Below are 17165 nucleotides of genomic sequence, written 5' to 3'. Positions count from 1 at the left end.
GGAGCTCCTATATCATATGTGATTATTTACAGCTTTACATACTCAGTACATATTTCGTACTGACGTCCCTCACGGGGGACCTGTTTTTCATGCTGCAGGCACAGGTACCTCAGCTCATACACCGCACAAGTAGGAGCCAGGTCATACAGCTATTGTTGGTGAGCTCCAGTTTGCTTCGGAGCTTTCTGAGTCGGTTCCTTATGTTTTGTTATTGTACATGAGTCATGTGTGGGCGGGGGTTTATCCCGACCCTAGTTATGTCATGTATATCCTAGAGGCTTTGTAGACATAAGGAAGGGTAAAGTCATGGAAGTTTATATAGTAACGTTATATTTGTATATGTGGTGGCCCCGACGGCCAAGTATTATATATATATATTTGTGCGTGTTGTGCTGATACAGGTAATTAGACCTTTCTATATGCAACGAAGTGCTGTCCAATTTTTTGGTGACATGTAAGTGAAAGTACAGGTATTTGAACGGGTTCTCCCGGGCCTTCTCGGCTTCGGGTGCCAGTCCGGCCCGATGGGATTTTGGGGCGTGACAAAGAGACATCAAGAAAGTCATAGAACGTGATTTGTTGGCACTTGCTGATGATTTTGGGAGATTCAACGATTATCCCTGGGGCTACGACAGCTACTACTTGACTGTCAAATATTTATTGAAAGAGCTAAAGCCAAAGATGACCACATTATACGGCTTTCCTTGCGCTTTCATGGTAAAATTGATCACTATTTTTACTCATTCATTAATTTATATTGAATATACTTGTGACTTTTTTTTTGCTTGCTTCCTGTTTACAATTTTTAGGCTTGGGTATGTGAAGCCATTCCTCCCCTTCGAAAGTATTTCACGGATTACTCGGATAAGGTTTCTCATCCAAGGATCCTTAGGTGGTTGGCTGCAGTAGAGAGCAACAAAAAAAATATTAACGAGGCTGATCTCTTTAATCCTCCGGATGATGCAGTGCGTCTTCTTTCAACAAAAATAATTTACCTCAAAGAAAGATATTAAAACAGATGTTCCATCTGTTGTAAGAGATTACCCTTCAATTGCAACTGGTGCAATGGGTAATCTGTTGCAACAAACGATCTATATTTCACCACAGATTAACCATATGTTGCTCTGTTCTCTGAACCCTACTCAACAGATTACCCATCTACGGTAAATTATGCAACAGATGGGTATTCTGATGCAACATATTATCAATCTATTTGAATATACAGATCAGCTGTTGCGGTAGCTAGATCGTCTGTTGCATAAGTTAGTTGTGTTAACATAACCCGAGCCTCATGTACCAACTGACTGTAAATTATTATTTTATGATTTAAATTCCTCCTGTCATTTTTTATAGGTTGTGCATCCTTGGATTGTGCCTACCATTGATGAGCTGGGGATGACTTCTATTCTTACTCTGGGTCTTGTTGATACAAAAGAAGACCCAACGGTAGAGTTAATAAAGAAGAAATTGGATGGAGCAACATCCATAAGAAGAGCAGTTAGGCAAGTTCAGTCTAATGTTGAAGCTCTTCACGACCTAACTCAAACTGCAATTGATCCGGGTGCTTCTTCTAGGGGCGTAGCTGGTGGAGTTGTTTGTGATGGTGGCAGCCATCCTGCTTCTGCTTCTGCTGCCAATCGTGATTATGAGCATGTTGGTGCTCAGCAAAAAATAAATATGTTTGAAAACACCCCTTGCACAAGTCCTCCCTCTCAATCGTCGACCAATCGGTACGAACCTTTTGATCTAAAAAGTCACTCATATCAAGGTAAGTAGATAATATTTTGGCCAGCTTTTGTATCTCAGACGACGGCCCAAAATGTCTCCTTCACAACATCGAGTCATAAACTCGGATGTGCCTCTCTTTTAGAACGATGACAGCCAACACCCAATGAAATTCATCACCACAATTGATTGGGATGTACACTTCATCGATCAAATGCCAAGGTAAGCCGTCCGGTATGCTAAAACCTCTGATGATGTTGATTACGCATTCCTCGTTTTGGGAAACTTCCGACTGCTGTTGACAATACCTATCATAGGCATTATTGATGTAAACTTTGTATAAACTAAACTTGGCCTTCTTTCGGAGGTAGTAAAAAATGACATCGATGTGCAGCACATATTATCAAATATTTTGGATCACGTGATGAAAAAATCAATACGTAGATACAATTAAATAAAGTATTAATTAATAGTAATATGTATGGCCTTTAAACCTCATCATTCCAGCAAGTTTGGGACTGTGACATCAAATAGAACCAATTCTTTGTTCCGGGATGTGCAACAACAAAGTTGAACATATCAAAATCAAGACTCGATTCGTTCACTTTGTAGCGCTCATCATTTTATTTTTTACATGATGATTTATATGTGTTAATGTTAGGTTCTTACAACAAGAATTTTATAAACCAATATCCATAAAATTGATTTATGTACCTACCGGCATGATGCTTTAACAGCCCATCGGCAATCCATTCTGAATAGTCGTTGATCAACTGTATTAGTTTTTTTGGAGCCTCGTCCGAGATGTTGAACCCTTCAAACGGGTTATTCTTCCGTTCTTCCAAACTGACAGGCTCCACTTTTTCTTTATCTTTGGAAGCAATTGATGGATTATCAACTATCATATTATGCTCTTCGGTAGTAGATGTGACATCCACTTGGAAAGCCAGAATTGTCAATGATAAGTAGAGATATAGAATAGATTTTCCATCTATTGCAACAGATAATTCTTATGTTGCATCAGATGGATTATCTGTTGGGACAAATTTGAATAGGTAAATCAGAGCAGAACGATAATTTCAAATAGATGACCTATCTGTTGCAACATAAGACTCATCTATTGAAACAGATAATAAATCTGATGCAACAGGTTAGACAACAGTTGCAACGGATGTCTACATCTATTTGATAATTTTTAGCAGATGCATCATCTGTTGAAACAGATATGTGCTTGTTTATTTTTTGGAACAGATAATGTACATTCACCTTTTTCAGCTTATGCTGCTCTTCTGTGGCCCTTGCACACTGAACATCGGTGGAAGACAAAGACAGAGGCATTGTAATCTTGCTTTTTTTTATGATTGATGATGCCTTGGAAGTGTCTTTCCTTCTCTTCTTAGCCGCCTTGATCTCTAGTGGATTGTCTGGATATGAAATCCTTTTTGATGGAATGACACCCCTCTTAGATGTCATTTTATTTACAGAAGAAGTTAGTGCATTAATAGAATTAATAACTCCATCGTGTTTTGCCTTGCAGTCTTGACATTTGCATGAAGAACATTCGCTAGATGCGGCAAAATCTAGAGAAAAATCTGTACAACCATTATGATCATAATCATAATGGCTTATTGTTTCAAAAACTGTAAGAGGAGCATCATTAGCCCCACCCTCCAAAATTATTTTTCTTGTGATAGCTGTTGCTCCAGTCAATTCTATTTTTATTCCATCAATGACCTTAGGGTCTGATAAAGTTTGCACAGACCGTAAAGTAAGAAAAAATGGCATCTTCAACTCTCGATTGGTCGGAACAAGCCACGGATGGACAATCTAAAATAAATCGGTACATATATTAAGAATGATGATGAAATCATTTAATCATTGATTAAAACAAAAACTTGATTAGAATTGGACTTACTGCTTTCTTGGGGGGATTGAAAAGATCAAGAAATTTTGTATTTTTATCGGTTTTGGCCGATAACCATCTCAAAATTTTTGGACAGACAACTTCTTCCTGGTAGTTCACTTATTGTTTCAAATAAGGAATGGCTTCAAATGCCCAAACCTATAACATAACGCCTATAAATCAAAAGCATTATTGAATAAAAAAATGATGAATCATATCATGATAAAAGAAATATTTATCATGAAGGCCCATGGAAAACCATATAAGTTGACTGTTTTTGGCGTTAATGGAGTCAACAAATATTTGACAGTCATTTTAAAGTTTTCATAACCCCAAAGATAGCTGTTAAATGCCTCAAGATCGTCGAAAAGATTTATTAAACCGAGGCTTATGTTGTTGTTAACGTCTCTCGCCTAAAGAATATTATGTACAAACCAAACCAAACACAATGATTGCTTGTGCTTTTTTGAAAGTCCTTTACTTTTCAACGCTTCAATCATATTTTTAGTTTTGAAGCTTGGACCAACAATGGACACCAGGTCGTCATAATCACTCGACTTGCCTTTTTTTTTTTTTTGGGTGTGAGGGGTGTTTTTTTTGGGTCAGAGTAGGTATAACTTAAGAAGGAGAAAGAGGATAACATTTTAGTTCGGTAACTATGATAAACTCCTCTCAACCAAAACAAACAGGCATGCCACAGTAATTTATCCACACCTCATCCATCTTATCTTTGTTTTCATACATAAACCTACGCTTGATAAGATCATATACCATTTTCATCTAGAAACGAGCATTGTTATCCTCCGACAAATCAAGATATTTCCCAAAGCAGTTTTCCCTGGAATAAGAATCCAATTTTTGTTCTCAAAGTATTTTTCTGAAGGCGTCAAAAGATTTTTCCAAGCCTGATTTAACCATGAGATCACCCGTTAAATCTGTGGCACCATCGCACTACATTCTCACAAGGTATCGATCAATGCTGAAGGTTTTGACCAACTCTTTGACAGAAGAGCTATTAGCATTTGGATCATCTCTTTTAAAAGATTCCTCCTCCCCGTGTTCATTATGTTCTGCTCCTGATTGAGATAACGCTTGTAAAACGAGCATATAGAGTAATGAATGTAGCTGAGCTGCTGCACTTGTTCCTTTACTTGGACTTGATTTGATTTCTTTTATTTTGGGAGCCATGTTATCTTAAATTAATAGGACCATAACATAGATTATAATTGATTAATACATAACAGTAATATAACAGTTCCAACAAACAACTAATCTGTTGCACTAGGTATGTTAGCTATTGCAACATATAACTGACCTATTGCAACGGATGATTAATATGTGGGAACCATAAAAATAACACTATCTGTTGCACCTGGTATTTTATTTGATGCAACACATAACTGACCCATTACAACGAATGAGTAATCCATTGGAAACAATAAAAATAGATCACTAATCTGTTGCACCAGGTATTTTATCTGTTGCAACATATAACTGACTTATGGCAACGGATGAGTAAACAGTTGAAAAGAATAAAAATGGATCACTAATCTATTGCACCAGGTATGTTATCTGTTGCAATAGATAACCGACATGTATGAGTAAATCGTTGGAAAGAATAAAAATAGTCCTAATTTGTTGTAAAATGAAGAGTAAACCATTGGAAAGAATAAAAAAAGATCACTAATCAGTTATCTGTTGGATCAATATTGTTTATATTTCTTCCAAACAGAAGAGTCGCCTGTCGCAACAGATGAATTATCTGTTAGATTGTTCACCTGTTGCATCAGATTTTCATAGTTGCATCAGATTTTTAATCTGTTGCATCATATTTTAAAATAAAGAGCAAATCATTGGAAAGAATAAAAACAGATCACTAATCAGTTATCTATTGGATCAATATTGTTTAGATTTCTTCCAAACAGAAGAGTCTTCTGTCTCAACAGATAAATGATCTGTTAGATTGTTCACCTGTTGCATCAAATTTTTATAGTTGCATCAGATTTTTAATCTGTTGCATCAGATTTTCATCTGTTGCATCACATGTTTCATCTATTACATCAGATGTTTCAACTGTTGCAATACCATTTCTACCAAGACAAACAAAAATCAACCCAGCAACACCAACATATCACACACACACATACACACTAAGAACATCAACTGTGACCAAAAATCACCAATAAATTTGAATCAACAGTACGACAACGAGAAGAGGAAATGCTGAAATGTTAGGAATTAGGGTTTTATTCAGTCCACATTTCAATGCCAGAAGAGTAGTTGGCTCAAGTTCCTCTGTTTCTTCATAATTTTTTACTTGTGAAAAAGGAAATCGGAGGACAAAGAACTCGAAGTTGTTGTAGCCGGAGAAGTATTCACGTCGATTGATGGTTGAAAGTCGAAAAGAAACTCGCCCGACTATTTGTCACCGGAGGTTGAAGGGAGAAATTTTGCAGCTGGAGAGAGAGAGAGTGGTTGATTAGGATTGAAGAGGGGTATGAGTTGGGTTGATTTGTATTTTTAAAAAGATTAGAAAGTTTTGAAAATATTAATCAAGTCCACAATTAACTTAATCAAGTTTCCTAATGATGTTTGACTCTATCTGTTGGTCAATGTCACCAATCCCTCATTCACGACTTAAAAGACACCTTTCCTTCAATTTTCTGGAGTAGCTATGCCAAAGCCTTTGGCACTATTGTTTCGATTGCAAGAGCATTTATTTTGACATTTTATAAGGGCCCTCCAATCATTAACCAACACTTAACTTCTGTATTCTCATCTCAACAAAATTGTATTCTTGGAGGAGTTATACTTGCTTGTGAGTCTCTGTTTACTTCACTATGGTACATTATTCAGGTTCGATTTGATCCATATCGATGTGAAACTTCATTTAGTGCCTTGATAATTAATTACTATCTTGTTCTAATTTGTTTCATTATTCTGATTTGATACGGAGTTTAAGAAAATAAGTAAATTTTTGAATTTTATGGTCTTAAATTAAAGATATGTGAAATGTACTAAAATATTTTTTAATCTGGTGGCCTTAAATACATCACGTGAAAAGTTGATTTTTTTTTTTTAAAGGGTCAAATCTTTTAGAAACGAACTAAAAAGAAAAATATGTCAAACAATTTGAAATAAATGGAGTAAATGTGTTTGGTACGACAAAATTAACTATTTTCAAAAGGTTTACTTATTTTTAATATGGTTTGGTCGGGGAATGAAAAGATATTCGTTAAAAATCGACAGTAATATTAGCAAATCGGATAAGTGTTTTGATAAAGAAAATTAGGCATTAAAGACTGATAATAATGTCTAAGTATTGATTAGGGTATAGTCGTATGAAGTTAAGAATTGAGATTTTTATCTAAAAGAAAAAAAAATTATGCGAAAACCCAAAAGGGAGAGAAGTAAAAAGAAAAATAACCCCTTTTGGAGATGTTTTTCCCTTAAAAATATTTTCTATCAACAAAACATCATGAAAATGACTTTCGAACAGGGGCGGATCTAGGGATCTATGATAAAGAAATGAATCTTGGACCTAACTCAACCTCAAAAGCTAGCTCATGAGGGGAGGATTGTCCAAGATCATATAAGGAGACCAAAGACCCTTTAACCCACCGATGTGAGACTCCAACACCCCCGCACGCTCAGGGCTGGACATCTGGAGCGTGGACAATATAAGACGGGGGCCCAACATTGAAAACAATGAACTGAGTGGGCCTGACTTTGATACCATAATAAAAAAATGGATTTTGGGCCTAACTTAACCTCAAAAGTTAGCTCATGAGGGGAGGATTTCCCAACATCAAGACCAAGGATCCTTTAACCCACCGATGTGAGACTCCAACAATCTAGGGGCTCGGACAGGGGTTTCCGAGAATCCAATAACTTTCGTGAGGATATAGTATTTATATAGAGAAATCTAGTAGATATATAAGAATTATAAGTTGAGAATCCATAAATAAACTGTATTGTTGGTCTAATGGAGTAGAGACACTTGTAAAAGTTTTATTGACCATATGGTTGTGGGTTTAAATCCCCGTAGTTACTATTTGATTTATTTTTATCTAACATGGAGAAAACCACAAACTTTAAATTTTAGATCCGCTTCTGCTTTCGAAGACATGTTTTCATGAAAGTCATTTTTTTAAAAATATTCTCCATGGTACCAAACACACTCAATATGGATTTTGGGCATGCGTGATTAACCATGGTTTTTTTTATTTATTTATTATTTTTCAGGCTTCAATTCTTAAGATATACGAAGAAGAGATGATTGTGTGTTTGTATTGCTTCTTTGTGGCTATCATATCTGCACTGGTATCCCTGGTGGTAGAGAGAAATTCAAATGCTTGGACACTATATCCAGACATTCGTCTCATTGCTATTCTCTATTCGGTACTAACAACAAACTCACATCCCTTTTCGTTCTGACTCTAAATTTTTTTTTTTCAAAAAATTAGCTCATAAAAATATGTCACTTCAGTATATTGTGTCTAATAGGCACACTTTTTACCGAGATTAAGTGTTCAATAAATAGAAAATTAAGTTTAAGTGTTTAAGTGGAAAAATCAGATAAATTTAAGGTGCCATATATATATATATATATTCTATGTAAGTCAAAATCAAATTAAACTTCATCCATTAAAGATATCATGAGTGAAATTCCAAATCAAAGACTAATTTTAGACTCTTCTGTTCGAAGTCTGAAATTGTCAAGTCAAACTTCAAACAAAAGTGTCCGACGTTTGAGACATTCCAACCAAACTACAAAAAGCCTAAGGGGGCGTTTGGTAGAGTGTATTTGAAAGTTAATGCATGTATTAGTTTAATGAGTATCACTAATACCTTGTTTGGTATATTTTTTTGCCTTTAATGCTTGCATTAGTTATACACTCTATTGTGTATTCAGGTGTGTATTACTAATATCTCAAACTCCATGATATTAGCAATGCAATGGATTCAATGCATGCATTAACATGATTAAAGACACTATTATTCGTCAAAAAAATATTTTCGCACCCTTTCCAACATATATATGGTGCGTATTGTGTAAATTTTTATTTTTTCTTAGAAATTATGTAATTCATGTTATTTTTAATACATCAAAACAAACACTGTATAAAAAAAATACAAGTATAACTAATGCAAGTATTACTAATACAAATATTAATAATACATCATATATTATATTATTCTTATACACTCTACCAAACGAACCCTAAAGGTTAACCAATGAGAAAGTAGAATGTAGGGACATGTATATATAGGAAGAGGAGGAAAGTATCATTAGATCAAAAGGTTAGCTCATAGATTTTCAAATATATTTTGGCAAGTCACTTTTGGATTATGTTTTGGGTGAAGTTTCGCCGTTTATTTGACCAATAATATTTAAAAAATATATTTTATCTTTAGAAATTTTAAAAAATAAAATTTGATCCAAACAATAATTTTTTTAATATTTAAAAATTTGAATTATTTGCTAAAAATATTTATCAAATAATAATAAATTGTATGATCAAACACCATTTGCCAACCTTTTTCTCAAAAATTACTTGAAAAGTCTATGGTCAAACGGGTCCAAGTCAATTATACTTGTTTAAGACAATTAATTTGCATTCTCTGTGAATTCAGGGTATAATTGGTATGGCATTGAGGAGTTGCATGACAACATGGTGCCTCAAGAAGGCAGATCCTCTCTTTGTTTCCATGTTCAAGCCCTTAGGCATTGTTTTTGCTGTTGTCATTGGTGCCTTTTGCTTTCGAGATGTTTTCTACTTCGGAAGGTACTACTATTATTGCTACTCTTTTTAATCCTAAATATTCATTGTTTTGATAAAATGAATTTGCTTTAAAATATTTAACTTTGTAGGAAAAAAAAAAAAAGAAATATATACTTTTTTTTTTTCAAATTCATCTTTATTGTTCCAATTAATAGAGTTTAATTAAGTGAAAGTTTAAGAGAGATAACATTATTTTAGATTCACACGAAAAAAGAATGTTCTTATTATTAAAATTATTCCACATCTTTTTAAAAGGTTTACAAATACGTTAAAAGACTAACAATATGGACCACAGGTACAAATACATGAATTGTGAAACTTGTGACAATAACCTTAGTTTGTTACTCCCTCTCTCCTATTTTATCTGATATACTGTATATTTCCTCCGTTCCAAATTATGTATCGTCATTTCTTTTTTGGTTCATCTCAAAAAGAATATCATCTTTCTTTATTTGGTAAGTTTTTAAAAACACAATTACAATCTTACCCTTAGTGGTCCCACTTGACTTTAAATACTATTACTCTCTTTTTTATTTGTTTTTTCAATTAAAAGTGATCCCACTTGATTTTAAATACTAGTTTATAAAACATGCAATGCGCATTTATTCTAATTAAATACTAAATATAAATTTTATATTGCAAATGATAAACTTCAAATGGTACATATATTATTCAACTTTTTATATGTCAAAAAAAAAAGGTAACAACTTGTATCCCACGGATAAAAAAAGAGTGATACTCGAACTTACCACAAGAGATCGGAGTATAAAGGTGAAAAAAGTTAAGTGTTTTCTTTTCATAATATATAAATTCAAATTTAGTAGACAGTGTTAATTTATTCATTTGTCAATGAAAGTTTGCAAGTATGAGGTAAATTAGTTAAGATGTGTGCGAATTGTCTTGTCTGTAGTTTTATCTTTATTAAAACAAACAAACAAAAAGACTTCTTTCTATTTTTTATGATCTAGAAGACTCAAAGGTTTATTTTTCAACCCACTATATATTTTTAGGTGGCTTCTGTGTTAGTTTGTGCGCACGAAGATCGACATCTTCCACCAAGCTTCTGTGTTAATTATTTAAATCAATCTCAATTTTGTTAAGATTGTTTAAATCAAGCATAACAAACGAACTTGTTCAGTTTATTCAAAATAATTAATAGCCAGATTTGAGACGTGAAAATAATGCGCGTAATTAAACAAACAAAAGGGAAGAAAAGAGTAGAAAAATGTACCTAAAAAAGTTGATCATTATAAGGCGAAAAATATAGTTACCTGAAAAACAATACTCATTAGATAAGATTGAAAAAGGAGAGAAACACAACGAAAAGTACAACAAAAGATATTATTTTCATAGACAAACAAGCAAAATAAATACATTAATTAAGATTAGAAAAGAATAAAAATAAAGAAGTGCAAGAAAAATATATCAACTTTTTGAAGGTAAAATAAAAAAATTTAACATGATTGAGAGGGTTGAAATTTTTCTAAAGAGTTATCTTTCTATTTATAGTCGGCTTTTGTTGGGATGAAATCAAATTGTACATGAAAATTTAAAATGTCTTTTAAGTAGAATCAAATTTTATCCGTAATATTAGGAGATTAAAAATAAATATCTATTCCTGAATATTAGAATATTAGTACGACAGATTTTTTAATTTTGCCAAAAAAATAAGAAGTTTACAATTGGAAACGTAAGAGGTTTTTTTATTTTGCAAAAAAAAAAAGAAAAGCAATATAGTATCACACCCCTTTTTCGTACTCCAAAGAAGATTATGATTTTAAGTTCGAAAGAGTTTTATTAATTAAAGTGACAAAAGAAAACGATTGTTTCGAAAAAGGATTATTTACATTTTTTTTTACTCAGAGTCGCCACTTGACATAATCCGGTGTGTCAAGTCACCTTTGAAAGATCCTTTTCAAAACGATTTGACTCTTTAAAACTGGTTTGCGATCAGAGATCCTGGTTAAGGAATTCTGTTGACCAAGGGGAAGGTGTTAGGCAACCCTCGATCCCGTGGTTCGACCACGGTCGCTTGGTATAATGAATCGGCTAATTTCACACTACGATGTACAAACCACACAAAAACACGTAAAACGATCAAACAAACAAACAAAACAAAACAAATAAAAATATAGTGTCCAGTCCGAGTTATACAGTCCCGAAATAGAAAAATACGGAAATGTAAATCCTATTCTAAACTAATCCTAGACTAAGCTCCAATGCCTCACCCGATGCCTCGGGCCTTCATCATGAATGTCCTCCGAGTACAAAATACTTCGGGGTATTCCCCGAATAAAATAATATAAGTACCTCGGGGCATTTCCCGGTCAAATGAGTACAATTGAATCAAGTACGATAAACTAGAAAATATTCACCACACATTCAAATTTTCAACATTCAACGATATCCCTAAATTCGCCTACCCAAACCTAGCTTTGCCTATTAAGCTCTCGGCCTAAAATATGCTCCTATCGAGTTCACAAACATTCCAAATTAAACAAAACAACAATAAACAAAAATTAAAATAAATTCACCCTTTTTATCAATTTCTCAATTCCACCCCAAACAACCAATTTCAATTCTCAAACGAGATACCATTTCACCAAACCATAATCAAGCAAACCAACCATGAGTCAAAATAAACACGCATTCATTACCAATAAGGACCCAATAACACAATATTCAATCCAACACCAAATATAATAAACAATGAAATAAAAAGAGAAATAGAGTAGAATTGGACCTCAATTTGAAGCTTTCAAACTCAATGTTATTCGAATAAAGAGAGTCTGCACCCGAAAACCTCGAGGCAAACCTTAACACCAACAATCTAACTCGACAAATAATGACCCGTTCACCGTCACTTTTCACGCTGTTACTGTTCACGACTTTACTGTTCATCGATACTGTTCATCGGTACTGTTCACCAAATTTTTTTTTCGCGATTTTCTTTTTCTCTCCCTCGATTTTTGTTCTTGTAAGGAAAATCGATTGGTGGAGAATTGTTGTTGTGTGTGTGTGGATTGTTATCTTGCTCTCTAAGATGGAAGAAAAATGGAGGATTTTTTTTTATGGGGAAGATTATTTTGTGATTATTGTTATTGTGGAAAAGATGATGATCAAAGAATGAGCCTCTCCTTTTCCCTTTTTAGAATTTTCCTTTTATATTTTTTATTTGGTTTTTCTTTTTCTTTATTTATTATCCTATGTGGAAGCATATAATTGGTGGCTTGTGGGAATAAGTGTGTGGCATGTGAAAACGTTAGTGTGGTATGTAGAAAGATGAGGGTGGAGTGTGAAAAAATGAGTAGGGCGTGTGCCTTTTCCATGTATCCAATGAAAAATGGAAAGTGAGGTGTTGAGGTGGCATAGTGAGGTGGCAAAGATGCTATGTATTTAATTATTTTAAATTCTTTTTTTTTTGGGAGAAATTATCAATTAAACAAAAGTATGGTAAGGTGAATAAAATAAAAATAAAAATTAAAAATAAAAATTTAAAAAATAAAATAAAATAAAAATGATTAAAATATTTTTGGAAAAGGCCAAAATTACGTGTCTATATCATGCCCCCTTTGGATGTAAACACATGGTGTTTTCATACAAAGCAGTAGACAACGAGACAGAATTTTGTCCTGACCTTTATTCAAAAGCACGGAGCACGATGTAGGAGGAAGACCAGGTCTTGACTTAGGACATCCTACCTAAGTTATGAGGGAATCGAGTGACAGTTATCTCAAAGGATTGGAAGGAGATGAACTATGCCAAGTTGTAGAGTCAAGTGAGGTCCCATCGAGGTTTCGGTCCGTGGCTCTGTTATTACCTCAAAAATAAAAATTACAAGTTAAAAACATAAATGAAGTTACAAAATCCTATCTACGCAGCTTCTTTTGGACTCTTGACTCGAGTTTCATCACCCTATTCTTCAGACGGACTCCTGATTTGAAATTTCATCACTTGTTGCTTGGTCTTCAATTGCTTCACCTTGTTGCTTAACTTTACATTTATTCGCCCGGTGCTTTGGGTGGGCTCCTAACTTGCCATTTCATCACCTCATTATTTAGGCGGGCTCCTGTCTTGCAATTTCATCCCCCTGTTCTTCAGGCGGGCTCCTGACTTGCAATTTCATCACTCTGTTCTTCAGGCGGGCTCCTGACTTGCTATTTCATCAATTTGTTAACTTTTAACTTTTCACCTTGTTGTTTGACTTTCAACTTCTTCACTTTGTTGCTTGACTTTTCATTTTTTCACCCTATTCTCCAGGCGGGCTCCGGAAATCACATCAAAACTAAAAAGAAAATTATCCCAAACAAAGATTATTATAAAGAGGTTTCATTTGCCAGAAAGGTGAAGTTCCAACACAAGAATTAAATTTTTGCCCCAGTTTATCATCAAAGGACTTTTGTGCAAGTCACATCATTATGGGAATCAAGGAGAATGACTCGACTAAAGCTACGTCTTATAGGAATCAAGGGATGATTCGACTAAAAGGTACGTCTAATAGGAATCAAAGGGAATGACTCAACTAAAAGGTACGTTTTCTAGGGGCCAAAGGAAATGACTCGACTAAAAGGTATGTCTTATAGGAATAAAAGGGAATGACTCAACTAAAAGGTACGTCTTCTAAGGGTCAAAGAGAATGACTCGACTAAAAGGTACGTCTTATAGGAATCAAAGGGATTGACTCGACTAAAAGGTACGTCTTATAGGAATCAAAGGAGATGACTCAACTAAAAGGTACATTTTATAGGAATCAAGGGATGATTAAACTAAAAGGTACGTCTAATAGGAATCAAGGGAGATGACTCGACTAAAAGGTACGTCTTATAGGAATCAAGGGAGATGACTCGACTAAAAGGTACGTCTTCTAGGGGTCAAAAGGAATGAATCGACTAAAAGGTATGCCTTATAGGAATTAAGGGGGATGAATCTACTAAAAGGTACGTCTTCTAGGGTTCAAGGGGGATGAATTGACTAAAAGATACGCCTTATAGGAATCAAAGGGAATGACTCGACTAAAAGGTACGTCTTATAGGAATCAAGAGGGATGACTCGACTAAAAGGTACGTCTTCTAGGAATCAAGGTGGATGACTCGACTAAGAGGTACGTCTTATAGGAATCAAAAGGAATGACTCGACTAAAAGGTACGTCTTCTAGGAGTCAAGGGAAATGACTCAACTAAAAGGTACGTCTTATAGGAATCAAGGGGGATGAATCGACTAAAAGGTACGTCTTCTAGGGGTCCAAGGGAATGATTCGACTAAAAGGTACGTCTTATAGTAATCAAGGGGGATGACTCGGCTAAAAGGTACGTCTTATAGGAATAAAGGTGGATGACTCAACTAAAAGGTACGTCTTATAGGAATCAAGGGGAATGACTCGACTAAAAGGTACGTTTTATAGTAATTAAGGGAAATGACTTGACTAAAAGGTACGTCTTATAGGAATCAAGGGGTGGAGCCGCAAAAACATGAACAGTAGGTGGAGCCGAGTATGTGGTAGCTTTGTGTTGAAGAGTGGGGAAATGAATATTAGAAGTGTTTGGATAGTGTTGCCCGGGAGCAGGTTCTGATGCATGTTATGGTGTGTCAACAAAAATCAAAAATTGTGTATGTGACACTGGAGGCAAGATAGAAAGATGTTCCAGATTATCAGCGAGAAATGGAGGAGGTGGCAACCCATTAGCCCAAGCTTGATGCATTTCTATCATTTGTTGCCTTAATTTTCGAATCTCTTCATTAGCTCCTAAATTCTCATTGCCCGAACTCCCTATCTGATTAGTGACAACAAAATCAATATTCTTGTTGGTCATAACTTCCTCTGTGACTTGGTACAATATGGAGGACCAACCAAAATGCCACAAACCAACCACCTTAAACTAACTGAACAAGATATAGCAAATGCGTTAGAATTCAACACTTTTTTTTCAAATCCTTTTTTTTTGTTTTTGAAAAGGTCACCGAACCCAAGAAGGGCGCCTACGTATCTCACTCCCGAGAGAGGAGAATCAGGTGTGCGTAGTTCGTGAAGTCTTGCCAAAATGGCCAATTAATTCTTTTTCCTTTCTGTTTTTTTCTTGAAACTTTAAAAAGAAAAGGAAATAACAAATTGTCAAAAGAATTGACGAATTTTTTTTTCTTTTTCATTTTCAAGTTTAAATTTCCTATACAAAAAGAAACCTATGATTACCAAGGAATTTTTTTTTGGCTTTTCGATTTTGAATTTCATATGAAAATGAAACTTGAACCTATTAAAGGAAAAATCTTTTTTGTAGTTTTGTTTTAAGGATGTATATGAAATACCTACTCTAATAAAGAGTGAAGAAAATCTTTTTGAATTTTTGAAATAAGATCCCCGAACCAACAATAAGCTGCCTACGTATCTCACATCCCGAAAGAGGAGAATCAGGGATGCGTAGTTCGTCCGGATTGGACAATTAAGGATTAAATGACAAACTAAACCCTGAATTGAGAGACACGACTAAAGACAAATGATGAAAATAAAATCTTTTTTGGATTTTAATTAGACACTTCACATAAAACTGACACCAACAACTATGAAAGAAAAAAAATCTTTTTGGTATTTTCGTTATATGAAATGTACAAAACTTCTACCATTATTTTTGAATTTTCCTTTTATAAAAAGCTCCTAAAAATATATTTTTTTTTTTGGAATTTCTGTATCATGAATGCATGCTAAAGGAGATAAAGGGAAAATCTTTTTGAGGTTTTTTTTTTGAGTGAATGCGTGAAAAAGGTAAGAAAATCATTTTGAATTTTGGATTGTGAAAAATAAAAGCCATAAAGGACTCTAAAAAAAACTGCGAAACTCTTTTTTTTTTCTTCTTTCTTCTTTTCTTTTCTTTTTTTTTTCGATTTTTTCATGCCTACACACCTTTCTTTAATTCTAGCTCATGCTTTCCCTAAAATGAGTATATCAAATGACCACGTTACTCTAAAAAATGCAATATTTAGCACGTAAGGATGCTTTAGAGGTGAGTCTCCTACAAAGGACCGTGTGGGTTGCTAGGTTTCAATATGATGCACATAAGAATGACCTAAAGGTTGAACTACGTTGTGGTTTACTAACAAGACCGTTCGGGGGAGCATATGGTCGATATTGGCTGCTTTGCTTTCTACCTACTCCATACATCCAATTGCTCCTCCTCTAAAATAAGGGTGACTCAGCTAGAGTTCGTGCGCACGACATGCACTCCGGGACTTGTTGCAGAAAGAATTAACTCGGGTTATGCAAATGATGCTAGATATGAAGCGGTAACACACAAAAAAAAACTATAAACGAAGAGCACAGAAACGCACAACAGTGATAACAATAACACAAACAATGTTTATACACCTATAGTGCCGAACAAAGCCGATACGACTCCAAAAATAAGCTCAAATTCTGAAAAGTCCCCAGTGGAGTCGGCAAAGCTGTCATACCCCTTTTTCGTACTCCAAAGAAGATTATGATTTTAAGTTCGAAAGGGTTTTATTAATTAAAGTGACAAAAGAAAATGATTGTTTCGAAAAAAGAATTATTTACATTTTTTTTAATCAGAGTCGTCACTTGACATAATCCGGTGTGCCAAGTCACCTTTAAAAGATCCTTTTCAAAATGATTTGAGTCTTTAAAACTGGTTTGAGAACAGAGATCCTGGTTAAGGAATTCTGTTGACCGAGGGAAAGGTGTTAGACACCCCTCGATCCCGTGGTTCGACCACGGTCACTTGGTAGAATGAATCGGCTAATTT

General features: G+C 34.5%; 1 protein-coding gene across 1 annotated transcript in view; it reads left to right on the top strand.

The window, feature by feature from the left end:
• Positions 1-1939: 1939 nt before the first annotated feature.
• Positions 1940-17165, top strand: part of LOC107846529 (WAT1-related protein At3g28050) — a 68689-nt gene continuing 53463 nt past the window's right edge. The window contains exons 1-4 of the mRNA XM_047400123.1: positions 1940-1947; positions 6298-6484; positions 7874-8029; positions 9266-9417. Of these exons, the coding sequence (XP_047256079.1) occupies positions 1940-1947; positions 6298-6484; positions 7874-8029; positions 9266-9417 (503 nt within the window). The remainder of the gene's footprint in view (positions 1948-6297; positions 6485-7873; positions 8030-9265; positions 9418-17165) is intronic.

This window comes from Capsicum annuum, chromosome 11, assembly GCF_002878395.1.
Source record: "Capsicum annuum cultivar UCD-10X-F1 chromosome 11, UCD10Xv1.1, whole genome shotgun sequence".
NCBI lineage: Eukaryota > Viridiplantae > Streptophyta > Magnoliopsida > Solanales > Solanaceae > Capsicum > Capsicum annuum.
Note: the sequence above shows the minus strand (reverse complement) of the source record. Positions and strands in the feature narration are given on the sequence as shown.